The 16,635-nt window shown below is 32.5% G+C and overlaps 2 protein-coding genes across 4 annotated transcripts; both read left to right on the top strand.

Annotated features, from left to right (window-relative positions):
• Nucleotides 1-4,664, top strand: LOC109333160. Of its 2 annotated transcripts, XM_019568482.1 has the most exons (9): nt 3-313; nt 521-1,705; nt 1,808-1,960; nt 2,072-2,230; nt 2,318-2,372; nt 2,846-2,994; nt 3,583-3,669; nt 4,019-4,147; nt 4,249-4,664. In XM_019568482.1, the coding sequence occupies exons 1-9, from the start codon at nt 248-250 to the stop codon at nt 4,333-4,335; spliced, it is 2,070 nt and encodes a 689-aa protein (XP_019424027.1). In that variant the 5' UTR covers nt 3-247; the 3' UTR covers nt 4,336-4,664. The 2 variants fall into 2 exon arrangements, with proteins under 2 accessions (XP_019424026.1, XP_019424027.1); XM_019568481.1 differs by having other exon boundaries at nt 1-313; nt 521-1,960.
• On the top strand, nt 10,652-16,330 carry LOC109332368 (ATP-dependent 6-phosphofructokinase 3-like). Of its 2 annotated transcripts, none has more exons than XM_019567326.1 (14): nt 10,652-10,862; nt 11,618-11,664; nt 11,781-11,820; nt 11,964-12,026; nt 12,132-12,269; nt 13,143-13,301; nt 13,380-13,433; nt 13,596-13,664; nt 13,854-13,983; nt 14,570-14,826; nt 15,352-15,400; nt 15,503-15,657; nt 15,866-16,052; nt 16,222-16,330. In XM_019567326.1, exons 1-13 carry the CDS (start codon nt 10,761-10,763, stop codon nt 16,031-16,033), a joined length of 1,431 nt encoding a protein of 476 aa, XP_019422871.1. In that variant the 5' UTR covers nt 10,652-10,760; the 3' UTR covers nt 16,034-16,052; nt 16,222-16,330. The 2 variants fall into 2 exon arrangements, with proteins under 2 accessions (XP_019422871.1, XP_019422872.1); XM_019567327.1 differs by having other exon boundaries at nt 15,866-16,050; nt 16,236-16,330.

The following is a 16,635-nucleotide window of genomic DNA, read 5'->3' on the forward strand; positions in this document are numbered from 1 at the left end:
GAGGGAGAATTTAAATACCTTGTAAGCTGAGAGAAAAGAGACAAGAGTGAATAGAGTGTTCTTGCAGCAGAGGAAAACGTGAATATGTTTCTGTAACCGATGGAGCAAAATCACGCAATTGTTCAACCTTCAATTTACAATTCTCATTATGTGAATTGTAAATTCAATTTTTCTTCATTCCATTAACCAAAATTTTCTTCAGATCCCTTACCCTATTTCTCATTTCTCCATTTTCTACATCTCAATTATGGACCTTGTTGCTTTACCTCCATGGATTCCCGAAGATGATTTTCTCTTGAAGAACGCTGTTGAGGTAAATTACTTTTCTATCCCTCACTGCCCCAAAATTCGTTTATATTCAAACCCTATCTTTACAACATAGTCATAAAAATGTAATTTTTATAGAAGCTTCGGTCAAAATTTATGTTGGGTTGGTAATAAAATGTTTGAAAGCAATTCGAAGTAATTGAAGTTTTATCTTAGTTAATTAGTTTTTATTTTTTGATTTTAATTTGTATAGGCTGGTGCTTCTCTGGAATCACTTGCTAAAGGAGCGGTTCGATTCTCTAGGAAGTATTCTTTTACTGAATTGCGGGATCGGTGGTATTCTCTTTTGTATGATCCTGTTGTTTCGGCCGAGGCTGCTGCGAAGATGGTGAGTTTGGAGCTTGCTGGAGGGTGTGGTGGTTCTTCTTCACTCAAGGCTGGTGGAAGTGGAAGCAAGGATGTGTCAGGTGAAGGTGCCTCTTATAGGAGGGAAGTGGATAGTGTTCGAAGGCATTACAATGCCACGAAGAAAAGGTTTCGCAGGCAGGTATTCTTCGACACATTTGATAGGGCTTTGCAAGATGAAATGAATATTGAGAATGATTTTGTAAGTAATGATGAGTGTCTTGGTAGAAAGTATATGGGAGGGGGTGGTAAGGTGAGTAAACATGTTGGTGTTGAATTTGGGGGAATTGATAATGAGGTGTCTTTGGTGGAATGTAAGTTAAATAAGGATGTGAATCATATGGATAATTTAAGTTATGAGAATTACTCGGGGTTAGAAGCAGTAGGCCCGTCTCATTCAATAGGTGATGTTCCTTTATGGAAAACGATTGAGGATGTTGCTGTGCCTGCTATGCCTGTCGAAACGAGTGTTGAGAATAAAAATCACAGCACAGAAGAGGGAGTAACACTTCCACATGATTTGAAATGTGAAAGTGCCAATGAAGTTTTAAAAGCTTCTGCTGCTACGTTTGGAGAAAGTGTCAAACACCCTTCTGATTCACTCTTGAACCTGACAAGTGAGGATGAGCATATCTTTATGGATATAGATGTGAAAGATGCAACAGATAAGCCTTGTTATGATAATGTGGATTCGCTTCTGTTGAGTTCTCCCTTTGAAATTCAGGGAACTGATGCAACTGATATTCGTGAATCTCAGAAAGATACAGAGACTAAGGGGTCATCGGCCTCTGAGTTAGAGGTTGTTGCAAACCCATTAAGCTTTGAACATGGTGATCTGCATTCTACTACTAACCCTGGATATGATACTCAATCATCTGTTGCAGCACAAAGTCCTCACCCTGAGCTTAGTGAGAAATTTGTGATCTGCGCATTTAACACTGAGGACCCGAATGTCCCATCCGACGATGGCACTGACTTTTCTGTTGTAGTTCCTCTTCCAGGGACTCTGAAATCACAACCAATTGTTAAAGAGGTGGGTTTTTCTGATTTTTCCATTAATGATCAAAGAAAAAATGAACCAGTTAGAAGCTCAGAGATAGAAGACATTCCTTCACACACTTTTGCCGCTTCGCAGGTAGTTAGACCAGGGTTAGTGCCTGAAAATCCTCGAAAGAACTCTACTTCTGTGGTTTCTGGACAGGATAACAATTTCAACATCAACCCATGTCAAAGCAAGCTAGTTCGTCCAACTATGATGCTTGGCTTGGATGGACGTCCAAAACAAAAGGTTAAATATGTCAATTCCCACACACTTCAATTTGGATAAAAAACTTGTCAGGGAACTAATTAATGATTTTTTTAGTAAGGAATGTTCATTGTAGTTGTATGTTATTAACAGGAAATTGATGCTCCGGATTCAGCTAAAGTTTATGTACATCAAAAGGAAGGGGAACATAATAGTTTACCTAAATCAGAAGCAAAGCCCTTATCACTAGATCCAGATGGAGATGATGATGATGACAATGACATTCCTTACTTTTCTGATGTTGAGACATTGGTAAGTATTATATGTTGCATTGAATAGTAATAATTCTCCATAATTTGTGTTAGGTTATCTCTCATATTCCTAGCGTTGCTTGGTCAGATTCTTGAAATGGATTTATCTCCAAGTGATCAGGATACAAATGCAAATATAGAAGGTAACTCATCTTACACATAAAAGCAAATGATCAATTTTTTTTTATAAATTTTTTAATTTATAAATGCAGCCCGTTGCACAATATTAGAACTATGATCATCAGGTCATAAGGCAGTGAACCTTACTGCTGTGCCATGGCTTACCCTCTGTGTAAGGTTTTCAATTGTACTTCAAAAATTGGTAAAACTTTAAATTATAGGTCTGAACAGTTATCGTAAATGGAAATTTATTGTTTGGTTTGAAGGTTCTGATCTTTTCCTATGAGTTTGCTTGTAATTGGATAAGCATTCTTTGTATCAATAATATGCTGGTCAGTGGTCTTCACTACAGTTTCAAATGCCAACAATATGACTACAAACATATAGATCCTAAACTGTGCTCCAAAGTTTATTGCTAACACTACTCATTGAAATTATTCTCTAGGTATTTTAATGATGGTTGCTTGTCTTCTAATTGTATACTCTTTTATGGCAGTCTTAATATATCAACTTGAAGAAACTAAAAGGACCATCATGAGGTTGGAGCAATGCTTTCAGTCCTTTATGCATAGAGCCATCGCATCTCGGGGTGCAGTTGCAGTATTGTTTGGGCGCAAACTAAAGGAATATATTAAGAAAAGCGAGGTGCTTTTATAACTTTTGACCTCTTCTTTTCTCTTTAAAAACGAGAGATTAATGTTTCCCTATATTGTCTTCCTCCTATGACAGTAATAAATCTTTTGAATTTTTTCCTTTTAAACATGTAAGATCCCCTGTTAAGGCATTTTTGCATACAGTTGTTATATCCAGGCAATGATTATGCTTGATTTGGTAAATGGGCGAATAAAATAGAAACAGGCAAGGTTTAAGTGATCTTCAGCTAGTTGATTTGTATAGCCTTTCTGCAAGTATTAATGGTTGTTAGGGGTCCTATTGTTCTTATGTATTTGGGTCGTCATGCTTTATATGGCTGCCACCATCTGAGAATAATTTTTTTTAAATGAATGAAATATGTGGTGATATCTGCATCTCTGAAGAAAATACTTACCTTCATTATGGTGAGCTGTTGTGCCTTTTTAAACATTAACTATAAAATTCTGATTTTGGTGTGTTTTTTTGTAACTGGAGGTTGTTCCGTTGGTTTGTGATCTTTGTTATAGTATTGATTATTTTTCTGATATTCTTTCAGTAATGATTTATCTTATGCTTTGTGCAATCTCTTTGCACTTTCAGGTTGTTCTTGGCAGAGCAACAGTTGAAGTAAAAGTTGATATTGATTTGGGAAGAGAAGGGTGTGCTAACAAAATATCTAGAAGACAAGTAAGATTTCTTTAGAACTATGAAACTAAGGGTACACAGTTCTTGTGCATGGTTACTTTTACTGATGAATTGAAAGTCCTTTAAAGTTCATATATTTCTTTATTAAGAGAAGCGGGGAGGCTTGTTATTATTATTTGGAAAAGAAATGCGTGAAATGTTCGGTCTTAAAAAGATGTTATTCACTCATTTTTCGTTATGATGTTTTTTAGGAGTTTTTTCCCTTCCTTTTGTAATTAAATACATAGTGTTGTTATGGTATCGGGATCTGTATCATAGAGGATATCCAGAAAACTTCAATCATAGCCTTTTTAATTCTCAATAGCTTGAACCACTACTTATTGTTTGATAGGCTTTAATAAAGATGGAAGCAAATGGCTCTTTCATTATTAAAAATCTTGGCAAGGGTTCTATCTTCTTGAACGGCAAAGAAATTGCTTCAGGACAGACGCGGCTTCTTAGCGCTAGTAGTTTTATCCAGGTATATTCCTTTCGTTTACATTCGTAAATAACTTACATTACAACAATGCAATTATGTTCATTACCTTTAGAGCAACACAATTTGTGCTAAATGCCTTGCAGATTAGAGACATGTCATTCGTATTCGAGAGCTATGATAAATGTGTGAGGAAGTTCTTAGAAAATGTGGATAAAGATAGATCGATATAAGGAAGACATACTTTGGTTGCCTGAGAATGGATCTCTAAGACGAGAAATGGCATCGAAGGAGCAGTCTCATGGCAGCCAAAAATACAAGTTATAAGCTATTGTTTTATATTAATGTGTTGTCCATCAAAACTTAGAAATCAATGGGTACATATAGATGGAAGGTATAAAAGCTATATAGATATAAGATATGGCTGCTGCAATGGGGAACATTTTCTTAGTATGTTTCTTATTTTTCTGTTATAGTAGTTTTTCTAAGCAAAACTTCCCCAAGTAGAAGTGATCATCATTAATAAATAAACAATTATGGTATGGTTTCCAAAATCTTTAATTGAGTCTTTATCTCAGTTTCTTTTTGGTACATCTCTCATTTGATTTAATGTTTTTTATGCTATCTTACCTTTTATTATACACCAACCACCCCATTCATAAGTGTTATGAATGAGAAAGGTATTTCATAATGACCAAATGTGTTCTTTGAATGATTTGTGAGAAATTTCTCATTCTAAAATTCTATAAACCAAAAAATGAATAAGTTTATAGTTCATAACTTATTCTGTTCTGCCAAATCAAAGAATAAATCTGATATAGAAGATACTGTGAAGGCTACTTTTCTAACTCTTTCAAGCCTTCACAATATATAATGGAATGGAAGATATATAGTGGAAAGAAATTGCATTACTGACATTGTATTTTTTTTGGGTAAGACAAAGTGACACTATATTCACAATGTAATATTTATGCACGGTCAGTGTAAAAATTTATATACATTTACTACATCATCTACCATTCATTTGAATTAGTTTTTTTGAGGAGTTAATGATGATTAAATATGAATGACACGTGATGCAGTGACCGTATATTGATGTAATACACTTTCAGTACATACATTTTTTTTTTCTCTATTTGTTTTCAGCAAACATATTTGAACAACACGTTTCTCACTTTGTAAGCCAATGTAATGTACCTTCATATGAACATATGTCTATCATTTATATAATTCATTGATATTCATTTATCATTGCTCTATTGTAATTATGTCAATAGTTTTGTATACTTTGAGATGTTTTGATGAACTTTTATAATTTTAGCTGATTATATGTTATTCCAAATTATATATGTCATTGAAAAAGATGACCAAAATGTCATAAATTTGATTCCTAGGAGCGACACTTGTTGGGATGGACAATCACACATCCTGAAAGTGATTAACTCTTTATCCAAAAGATTAAGAGTACCAAAAAATATTATATATGTACTTAAATATAGGCTTTATCCGACCAAACAATAAAAGTTCACATTTTAGCCAGTTCATTCTCTTACTCCACCCCAATTTCAGTGATCTTGAAGTTCGTGTTGACTTTTTCATTGAGTTTTCATCTACTTAATCTCAAGCATAATAATATATTGTATTCATTGATTTTTTATTTGCATAATCATATTATGTGGCTTTAATAGTAGTTTATTTATGTTTATTTGTTATTCCCTTTATTTTCAAATTTTCTCCTTCCGATAAAAGTGTTCAAGATAAAATTAAAGTAAAAATGGAATGTTATAAATCATGGTCTTTGTGTAAAAAATTGAAAGATGACAAAAAAATACAAGGTAGCTAAGAATTAGAGCAAGAAAGTAGTATGTGAAGCTAAAGATAAAATGTATGATGAGTTATACAAGTCTCTAGGTACCAAGTGAGGAGAAAGAAGTGTCTACCGACTTTCAAAGGGAAGGGAAAAAAGACAAGAGACTTCAACGAGGGCATGATTCCTTGCATACGATGAAGCTACGAGAGAGAATAATTGAGCAGAAGTTCTTTGCGAATGATATTATCTTAGTGGGAGACCCAATAGTGAAATTAAATGAGAAGTTAGAATTGTGAAGACAAGCTTTAGAAACAAGTTAATTTCGTATAAGTCAAAGCAAGATGAGATTTATGGAGTGTAAGTTTATCAAAATGCGAACAAACTCTATTGTAGAGGTAAAGACTAGGGAGAATATCATACTAGTAGTCAATAGATTTAGGTGTCTTGGATAAATGATATAAGATGATTCAAGCGAGTTGAACAAAATGGCGAAGTGCTTCAAGTGTATTTGTGATAAAAACATACCGCTCAAGTTTAAGGAGAAATTTTACTGCACAACTATAAGACCTGCAATATTATATGAGACTGGAAGTTGAGTGATAAAATATCAACAAGATAACATACTCCATGTAGTAGAAATGTGAATGTTACGTTGAACGAGTGAACACACTGGACAAGATATGACTAGAAATGAAAGCATTGGAGATGAAGTTGGAGTAGCTCTTATTGTAGAAAAGATGGTATAATCACACCTTAAGGAGTGTAAATCAAATAGAAGCTAGTTCAATTCCTAGAGGAAGAGAGAGACCAAGAAAAACCCTAGGGAAATGATAAGAAAAGACATAAAGTTCAATGTTTATCAATGAATATGATTTATGATAGAGTATTCAAACATGATCGATCCATATAGTCGACTTCATCTAATAAAATAAATGTTTGATTATTATTGTTGTTGTATTTATATGAATGTTGTAGGTGTCCATCCGTGTTGATGTTAGTTTGAAAAAGATAGGTTTAAAAGAAAGAAAAAAGAGAATAAGATATATGAAGACATGTTTATATCAAGAAGGGAGAATAATATAGAAATTTGGTAATGAGATTTGGTCAATTTATAATTATGCCATCAAAAGCTTTGAGCGGTTATAACTATATACAAGAGAATAAAGATTTGTGTAAAACAATAACCACAAACGGGTCTGATTTGAGGGTCAAGTTTCTTCATATGTGTTTGTTTTTTTATTATATATAGTGAATGTTGCTTGGGTCGGTGTAGTGTGGGTCAGTTTCTTTTAAATGCTAATTGCTAATTGTTATATCATAAATAAATTGAAGGCATGAAATATGGAGTGACAACACAATGTCAGAGATCATATCTGTTGTTCTATCTTTTGTATCACTTTATGTATCATTACATTCGGTTGATTGAAAAAATTATTTAAATTAAAATTGTAATTATTAAATATTTTTCTTGTTAGTCATATCGTCTGATATATAGAGTGATACAAAATAGTGAGACTTAATTTCAATCAAAGTTGATATGGATTCAAAAACCAATATATAAGACTACTCCAATACTCACACTTGTCATATTTTAGTTAGTGGAATTTGGAAATTTCAAGTCTTTTTTTTCAACTTGAATGATACCCACCAAGAACTTAATCCATGTGCTTTATGAATACAAATAAAGAATAAGATAACATTAAGATAAGTTATAACTAAAAAAAAGTAAATGATAAGATAAAATAATATTGTGAGTTAGTCATGTTAGAAATTAAACTAACACCACACCTCATCATCTCTATCAACTATAAGTGTTCACACTTCAGATTGAGTCAATTTTATGATAAGAAATTATCCATATCCAACATAAAAGTCACATATGATTTAATTTGTTTCTATCATATTAAAGTATTAAACTGAATTTGATTCCATGCAGAATTTATTTTATGATTCAGTTCAACTTTTAATTTTAAATAATAAAATAGAAAAATATAGTTAATTTTCTATTATAAAATAATTTATCCAAATAAAAGAAGGTAACAATTTTTTTAATGATATATAACAAAAACACATAAAATAAGTAAATATCTAGTTTTAGAGTATGATAATTATAAGACTAGTTCATTTCATTTTTATAAGTAATTCCAAAATTTGTATGGTTCTTCATCAAATCACTCCAAAACGATATTACTTTTTTTTTTTAATTTTGATCCATTTTCGGTTTTTTATGGATTTGTGTTGTGCAAAAAGAAAGTGATGGTATAATGAAAGGACTGAGTCATGCAAGAAAATCAAGTACATGAGGCTTGATAATGATACATCATATAAACATTCACATTTTTTGTAATTTTGTGAGAAACATAACATTGAAATGTATTTTTTAATGCATACTAATATTAGGCCAAATGTTTAAAAAGCAAGTCAAGTAATTCCAGTTATTACAATAATTTACATATATTTAGTTCTCATATAAACATATATCCACTTGTTGAACATTTAAATTTGACCCCATGCCAAAATATGTATCTTCATAGGTCATACTAAAGATGTAAAGAAATTCAAGTTCTGGGATTTAGTTTCCATACAAGTGGTTCTAAAAAATGCAATGTTTAATGAAGAATTTATGATGAATCAATTAGGGTTGACAAAAGTGTTCAAACTAAATGGAGATACTTTGGGGTTAAGTATAATTCTAAAGGCAACAAGAACAATTCAAGTGCATAAAGGTAGGGAACATTGCACAATTTTAGTGAAGAAATGATGATTTTTAGTTAGAGAATGGAGGAGTGCAACAATATCAACTTGTCATAGTTAGGGTTTGACGCTTTATCGGACTTCTAGAGAGATACGACTTTAATTACTTTTCACACTAGTCCATGGACCCTTGTTAATTCAAGAGGCTATAAACATATAGGATCAAGAATAATGGATGAGTCTATGATGAAGGAGATAAAATCTTTGCTTAAGAACAAGGCATGAGATCTTGTCACATTATCTATAGATGAACATACTATTAGGTACAAGTGAGTGTACAAGAAAAAACCAACAATATAAGGGAAAAAATAGAAAAGTTTAAGACTGTCTTGTTGCAAAAGGGTACTTACAAGGGAAGGGAATAACCTATGATGAGTTTTTACTCTCATTAGTAAGGCAAGATTCTATAAGAGAAGAACTTGCATTTGTATTTTATAGATAGTGGGACATGCATTTGGAGCAAATATATGTGAATAATGCATTGCTTTATGTTAATTCGGACGAGAAAATTTATTTGCAACAACTAAAAGGGTTCAGTGAAGTTGGACAGAGTCCCTTTGAATTGTAAGTTGGAGAAGTTTATATACGAGATAAATCAATTTCTCACACAATTGTATAAGAGATTTAATACTTATATAATGACGTATTTTCCTTTTCTCTTCGAGTTGAAAGCAAACATTATTATTAGTATTACCTTTTCCATTTCTCAGATTGGGATAAACAATTTCCGATTAATGTTGTTTCTTCTCTCCCAATCTGCCTCCTTTAACACCAACAATTATATGATTTTTTTTAATAATGACTAAGTAATAAAAATCATCACATTATTAATAAATTTTTATAATGACAAAATAATAAAAATCACTACCAATAAAAAAAATTATTTATAATAATGAACAATTAATGAGGAATCAAAATAATTAATAAAAAATCTATGATAATGAATAATTAATGAGGAATTGAAATAATGAATAAATATTTTTTTAATAATGAGCATTAATTAATTAAAAAATCTCTTAATAATGAGTAATTAATATGTACTAAAATACTAATATTTGCCAATAAAAAATATTTAATAATGAATTTTTAACAACAAATTTTATTTAATAAGTAATTTTAAACTAGATCTTTGCAATAACAAATTACCTAAAGAATAAAAGGATGGTTAGGTAGTAAATGACGAATGTTGTATATTTCATTTTTTTGTTTCTCATGAGTTATTTTTGCACTAGAGACAATTTTGTCCAAATTGAGAACATTTACAGGTATGTGGAGCTAACTCTCCCAATGATATTTTTTTCACTCACAAGGCTCGAATCCGAGACTTTGCTTAAGGAAAATCAAACATGTACCACTTAAAACAACACTCGTTGATTATATATTTCACTTTAACATTTATAAGGAATAATTTTTTTTTAATGTCAACTAATATTAAGGTTAAATGAACAGTTGTGATATGTGACTACAAACCTAACTCATAAATCAACACTTTCCATGATTAGAAAAAAAAAAGTTTTCTACGTTTTATTAATAAAAATATTATAGGAACTCCATTATTTGAAAGATGATGAAAACATTAGGAGGTGTACTACAAGAAATTAGGTCTCATCAAAATCTATTTAAAATTATGTAAAATAGACCCACTTAAAAAGAGTGTAAATATATACAAAATATATGACAATATAATATGAATACTCTTAAAGCATATCCAAAATCAAACCGTTAAAGCCATACAAAATTATCTTCATCCATTACCATTATCTTTTTTACTTCCACTCCTACTTTTCATCCCAAAATTTCAACCCTACAAAAAACTTACCTATTTTTATGTATTCATTTTGTGTCTCCTTCTAAGGAAACCACCCCAACATTTTTTTGATTCATAAACATTGGTCAAATGCATTTACTATAAATATTATTCTCCTATGATCCACTCATTATTCCGTTGAATGTGTTACATTTCTCATTACCCTCTCTTTCTTCTTCTCTTAATCATAATAATCATAAACAACACACTCTTTGGTACAATTCTTCTTTCCTCCACAACACAAAATTCTTGTTTTTTTTTGTTTCTAACATTAGAAGTTGGTAGTAATGGGTTCTACTCCGAACTCCAAGCCTAAGCTTGTTCAAGGTTCCCTTGGTTATGTCCTTGAGGATGTTCCACACTTGTCTGATTTCATCCCCGATCTTCCTGTAAGTCTCATCCCTCGGATCGAATTAGGTTTTATCTCTACCTATTATCGACGGTGTAAATGTGTAATCGTATGCGATAACTTCTGACTTTATAAAACAAAATATATATGTTTTGTCTTGTTAAGCCAAAAGTTGTCGCAAAAGTTGACACATCTGATTATACATATATTGATTTTATAGCCGGACATCAAACCGGGCAGAGGTCCCGTATTAGGACCGTATGATTTCGTACATAATTAATAATTTTTATTTATAAATATATAGTTATATATAAATGTAAAACTTTATATAATTAATAATCATGTATAATTATATTGAAATAATATCTCTTTATCTTTTTTTATACCGTAGAAAACAAAATATTAGAACATTGTCCTTTTTTTTTTTTTTTAAGTGAGCCATCCGGTTTACTTCTCGGTTTAATCCAGTTTAACCGGGTTTAACACGGTCGGTCCGGATTTTCTCCGGTTCAAAGCGGTCCAACTCTCATTCGGTTAAGACGGTAAACCAGAGCCGTTTTCAAGTCCGGTCAGCGGTCGGACCGGTCGGACCGTCCGGTCCGGTCTAGTTCTAACAACACTGATATAAATATAATATGCTTGCCCATCTCTTTCTTTTCATTAAGATTTTCTTTATCATCCTTATGTAATCATAATTTTGCCTAGGTTTAGTTTCATGCATTTATGTATGATCATTTGATTTTCTTATTTGATTCAATGATATATATATAACATTTTTAATAATTTGCATGGCAGACATATTCTAATCCTTTGCAAGACAATCCTGCTTACTCAGTAGTCAAGTAAGTTTAATTTTCATTTTATTTTTCTCCTTATAATTTAGTTTGTAATTATTATTATTATTATTATTATTCGTTTGATGTATAGCTTCATTGATAAATTTCAATGTACTTGTCAGACAATATTTCGTGAACGTGGATGACAGTGTTCCTGAGAAGGTTAGTTTTTCTTTTCCTTTTTATATCTATACACTCTCGATGTAAAGATTTATACGCATTCATTATAAAATCTGAATAATCAACAATGATTAAACATGAATGATAGATAATTAGTATTGTATATTATCCATTTCCCACTACAGATTATTGCTCACAAAGATAGTGCAAGAGGGGTACATTTTCGACGTGCTGGACCTCGTCAAAGGGTAAGTGTTTTCACGTGCATGGGTTATGATAAATATATGTTGAATAATTAAGTTATAAGGAACATAATTATGGTGTTGATAATGATATAAAAAATGAATATTTAGGTGTATTTCGAATCAGATGAAGTTCAAGCAGCAATTGTAACATGTGGGGGTCTATGCCCTGGACTCAACACTGTTATTAGGGAGTTAGTATGTGGATTACATAATATGTATGGAGTCAAGACTGTTTTGGGAATCAATGTAAGTGCATCTTTTACAATTTTTATGCTTTATACTTCACTAATAAACTCATCAAAAGGAAATGAAATGAACGTAAAAAGAAGAATAAATAAAGGGTGGTGGTTCTGGTGGAAATAGACTAGACCAGATTTTGTCTTAAACAGATCGAACATATATAACATATAAGAGTTTGGGCTTGACTTATTTACATGTTTAGTTTTTTCTCAAAGGCATGGGCTAGTATGTTTTAAAGACTTATTATACTATATAGTCTTCAAATAAACTATTCTAGGTTCGTCTAACCCTAACACTTAAATTATATTTTTGTATACATTTTTATATTAAACTTTAGTCTTTTAACCCTAACAATATTTTAGATGACCTAAAGTCTAGTCTTTTAAGCTATATAAGTTTTTTTTAAAACGGTCGAGTGTGGTCTGTTCACGAAAACCTAACCGACCTAGTCTACTATAGGTCAGGTAAATAACCCTTATAGGTGGCTTGACCTATTTTCACCCTTAGGCGGTGGGGAAAGTAGTTGTATGCATTCTTATCATTACTAGCAAATCGGCTATTGAAAGGATTTGAACCCATAACCTGTAGGTCACGAGGCAATCAACCTTATCATTACACGAGGTTCACTATCTCAAGAGAGGTTGAACACGAGTTTCTCATGAAATCATCTATCCTAGTATTACTCTTGCTCAAACATACATAACTGCATAATTATAATAGGATACTATGCAATTATAAGATCAATGCCAACCTTGTATTCTTACAAAGTTAAATGCAACTTTCACTCCTTAGTTTTTTACTTTATACTTCACTTATTAGTTGCTATTTGCTTGATTGAATATTGGTCTAAATAAGTAAAGAAAATGTTGTGATATGAAGGGAGGATACAAAGGTTTCTATGCTCACAATACAATCACTTTGACTCCTAAAAATGTGAATGATATACATAAACGTGGAGGTACTATTCTTGGTTCTTCAAGAGGTGGACATGACACAACTAAGATAGTTGATAGTATTCAAGATAGAGGAATCAATCAGGTGTGTATTTCTTTCTGTTTATTACAACATCAAAATCTCATTTTTCATGCATATGAAACTGATATGAGTTAATTTCAGGTTTATATTATTGGAGGTGATGGAACTCAAAGAGGTGCAGCAAAGATTTTTGAGGTAATTTTAACAATGATGTGATGCTATTAAGGATTTGTGGGTATAGGAATATGAATCAGTCTTTTCATTTTATTTTCCAGAATCATTGTTGATATTTTTATCTGTGAAGTTTTGTTGTATCGTGGTAATTTTGTTAACAATGCATCTGCATTATCCACACAGGAAATTACAAGGCGTGGTCTTAAAGTTGCAGTTGTGGGCATTCCGAAAACCATCGATAACGACATCCCGGTACATTATTTTTCCCCTTCCATTATTGCTGCTTAGTGAACATAAGGTTACATGTTGAAATCTCGGAAACAGTCTCGTGTATTGGGCTGCCTTTTTTTTTTGTCGTGGACTGCAAAATCCACTTACTACTTATTACCTATGAGCATTACTAACCTGTAAAATTGTTTTGTGTTGTTTCTGGCCTAACAGGTTATTGATAAGTCCTTTGGATTTGACACTGCTGTTGAGGAGGCACAGCGTGCTATAAATGCAGCACATGTTGAAGCCGAAAGTATCGAAAATGGCATAGGTGTTGTCAAGCTGATGGGTCGATACAGCGGTAAGTTTCGTGAAGGCTTATAATGCTTGCACTGATCAGCTTATTCATTATGATCCTGTACTTAAATTGGCCTAAGGATAATGAAGAAGCTTATATCTTATTAGATTTGTAACATTGCATGCCAAAGTAGTCTTATAGTTGGTACTAGGGGCTGCAAGAATCCCAATTGACACATAAAAAACCCTTTCTGGTTCCAATAGAATGTGAATCATTCTTCCATTTAACAGTCTCCAAAATTAGAAGGCCATTCGGGAGGCACGGCTAACTTCAACAACGGGTGGCAGCCTAGCGCGCAAGGCTCCCATCTAGTGGGAACAGGGGATGGTAGATGTATATGCAAGCAAAGAGTCTGTTTCCGATGTTTGAACTCATGACCTTCGGGTCATAAGGCAAACAACTTTATCGTTGCGCTGAGGCTGACCCTCAGGGCTGCTAACTTCAGACAACGTGTAACAATTACCAATCATAAATTATATCATTCAAACAAACCAGACAATATTATGTAACTAATAAATTCTTTTCTTGGTGCAACTGTCAAGCCTAACATTCATTCTTATATGGTCTTTTTCTTGGATGCATGATGCAGGGTTCATTGCAATGTTTGCTACTCTCGCGAGTCGGGATGTCGACTGTTGCTTAATTCCAGAGTCACCATTTTACCTCGAAGGTCCAGGTGGACTATATGAATTTGTAGAGAGAAGACTGAAAGAAAATGGGCACATGGTTCTTGTGATTGCAGAAGGAGCAGGACAGGAACTTTTTACTGTGAGCATGCAAACCATGGATGCTTCTGGAAACAAGCTTCTTCAAGATGTTGGGTTATGGATATCCCAAAATTTGAAGGTATGAAGTGTTTCTTATTTTATTTATGTTCAATGCTTTGTTCTATTCAATGTGATTTTTGACTGTATAATCCTCTTAATTTCTTTCTTGAATACATAGTTTACTTGCTTTCTTTCTTGCAGCCATGTCCATCTAGGATATAGTTACTATATAATCTGCCTCATCCATCAACTACTATCCCTACACCACTAATTCACATGTTTCGTTTCGACGAATTTTAGAACGATTTCAGTTTTTTCTGGTTTCTATATGACACCTAGGGAATAGTAATAGTATATAGTTCATACCTGCACTAAGCATTTCCATTTTCACTTGGTTTAAAAGAATTTAAGAATTTGTGTCTGTCTTGAAGAGTCATTGATGTGTGTTGAGAGGTTTTCCATGCACAACAAAGAAGTGCTCACAATGTAGAGCATAACAAAATGTGCTTAAGTTTCCATTTACAATTTTTTCATAATTGTAGAATGGTTATGCAAATCTTTCTCTACTTCTTATATTAAGCTTTTTGAATCTTTGATCTTGCAGGATTATTTTGCCAAAGAGAAGATAATGCCCATCAATCTCAAATACATAGGTTAGTATTGGAAAATCTATATTGTGTATACACTAAGAGTAGCAATAGCTGAAAATATTAATAATTGTATTTTCTTTTTCCTCCCTTTATTGTCTTTGACAGATCCAACCTATATGATCCGAGCTGTTCCGAGTAACGCTTCGGACAACGTTTATTGCACACTTCTTGCTCAAAGTGCTGTTCATGGAGCTATGGCAGGTTACACTGGCTTTACAAGTGGCCTAGTCAATGGAAGACAAACTTACATACCCTTTTATGTAAGTTGTTTAACCATGCTTGATGTTCAATGATTCTCAAGAACAGATAAACTTTATTTAGTAAAATCAAATGAATTCAAACTTTCTTACATTTCACAATTGTTGTGATAACATGAGTTAACTTATATTCTAAGTAACTTGTACCATATTATAAGAGCATTACATTTTTGACAGAAAGGTGTTGTAATATTGGTGCTTTGTTATGCAGAGAATTGGTGAAGGACCAAACAAAGTAGTGATAACTGATAGAATGTGGGCTAGGCTTTTATCTTCAACAAATCAACCAAGCTTTTTGATTAGTAAGGGTGGCAATGAAGACAAGAGGGAAGAAGCACCATTGGACAAGTTGAATGGGCATTTTTCAGATAAGAAGTAAGTTAGCAGCATTTATCAAATGAGAGTAAAGTATCTCCTAGGAGATAACTTATCTCCCCCGCCCGTAAAAGTATGACATGCATACTATTTTGTGTAGTTTTAGAAATATTTTTACAGAAAATGATTCAATATAACACATGTCATGATTTCAGTGGTTGAATGAGATAACTTATCTCCTTATATCAGAAGATACTTTATTCTCTAAATGCTTGGTAGATATTGTTGCCACCATTTTTATAGTTACCTTATGTCATGATTGTATGTAGTATATGTGAATGTATGAGTTACCTTCTTTGCCCTTCCATGTCCATAAGATAAGATGGCTATGAGGAAGAACATATTCTATATTTTGTTGTGTTTTATGCCCATCATTTCAAAGGGTTCTGATTTATGTGAAATGAAGTTTAATTCTAATTTTTTGCCAATGGCTAGCCTAGTAGTATGAATTCAATGTTTCTGAATGCAGCAGCTTAGACAAGTCAAATACACTAATGTAATGTGGACTATATGATGAAATATCGAGAGTAGAGATGACAAAAATACTCGACCTATGGATACCGGTAAAAAATACCTACAGCTTTCCTGCAAACATTCCTTTTTAAT

Source organism: Lupinus angustifolius, chromosome LG18 (assembly GCF_001865875.1).
Source record: "Lupinus angustifolius cultivar Tanjil chromosome LG18, LupAngTanjil_v1.0, whole genome shotgun sequence".
NCBI lineage: Eukaryota > Viridiplantae > Streptophyta > Magnoliopsida > Fabales > Fabaceae > Lupinus > Lupinus angustifolius.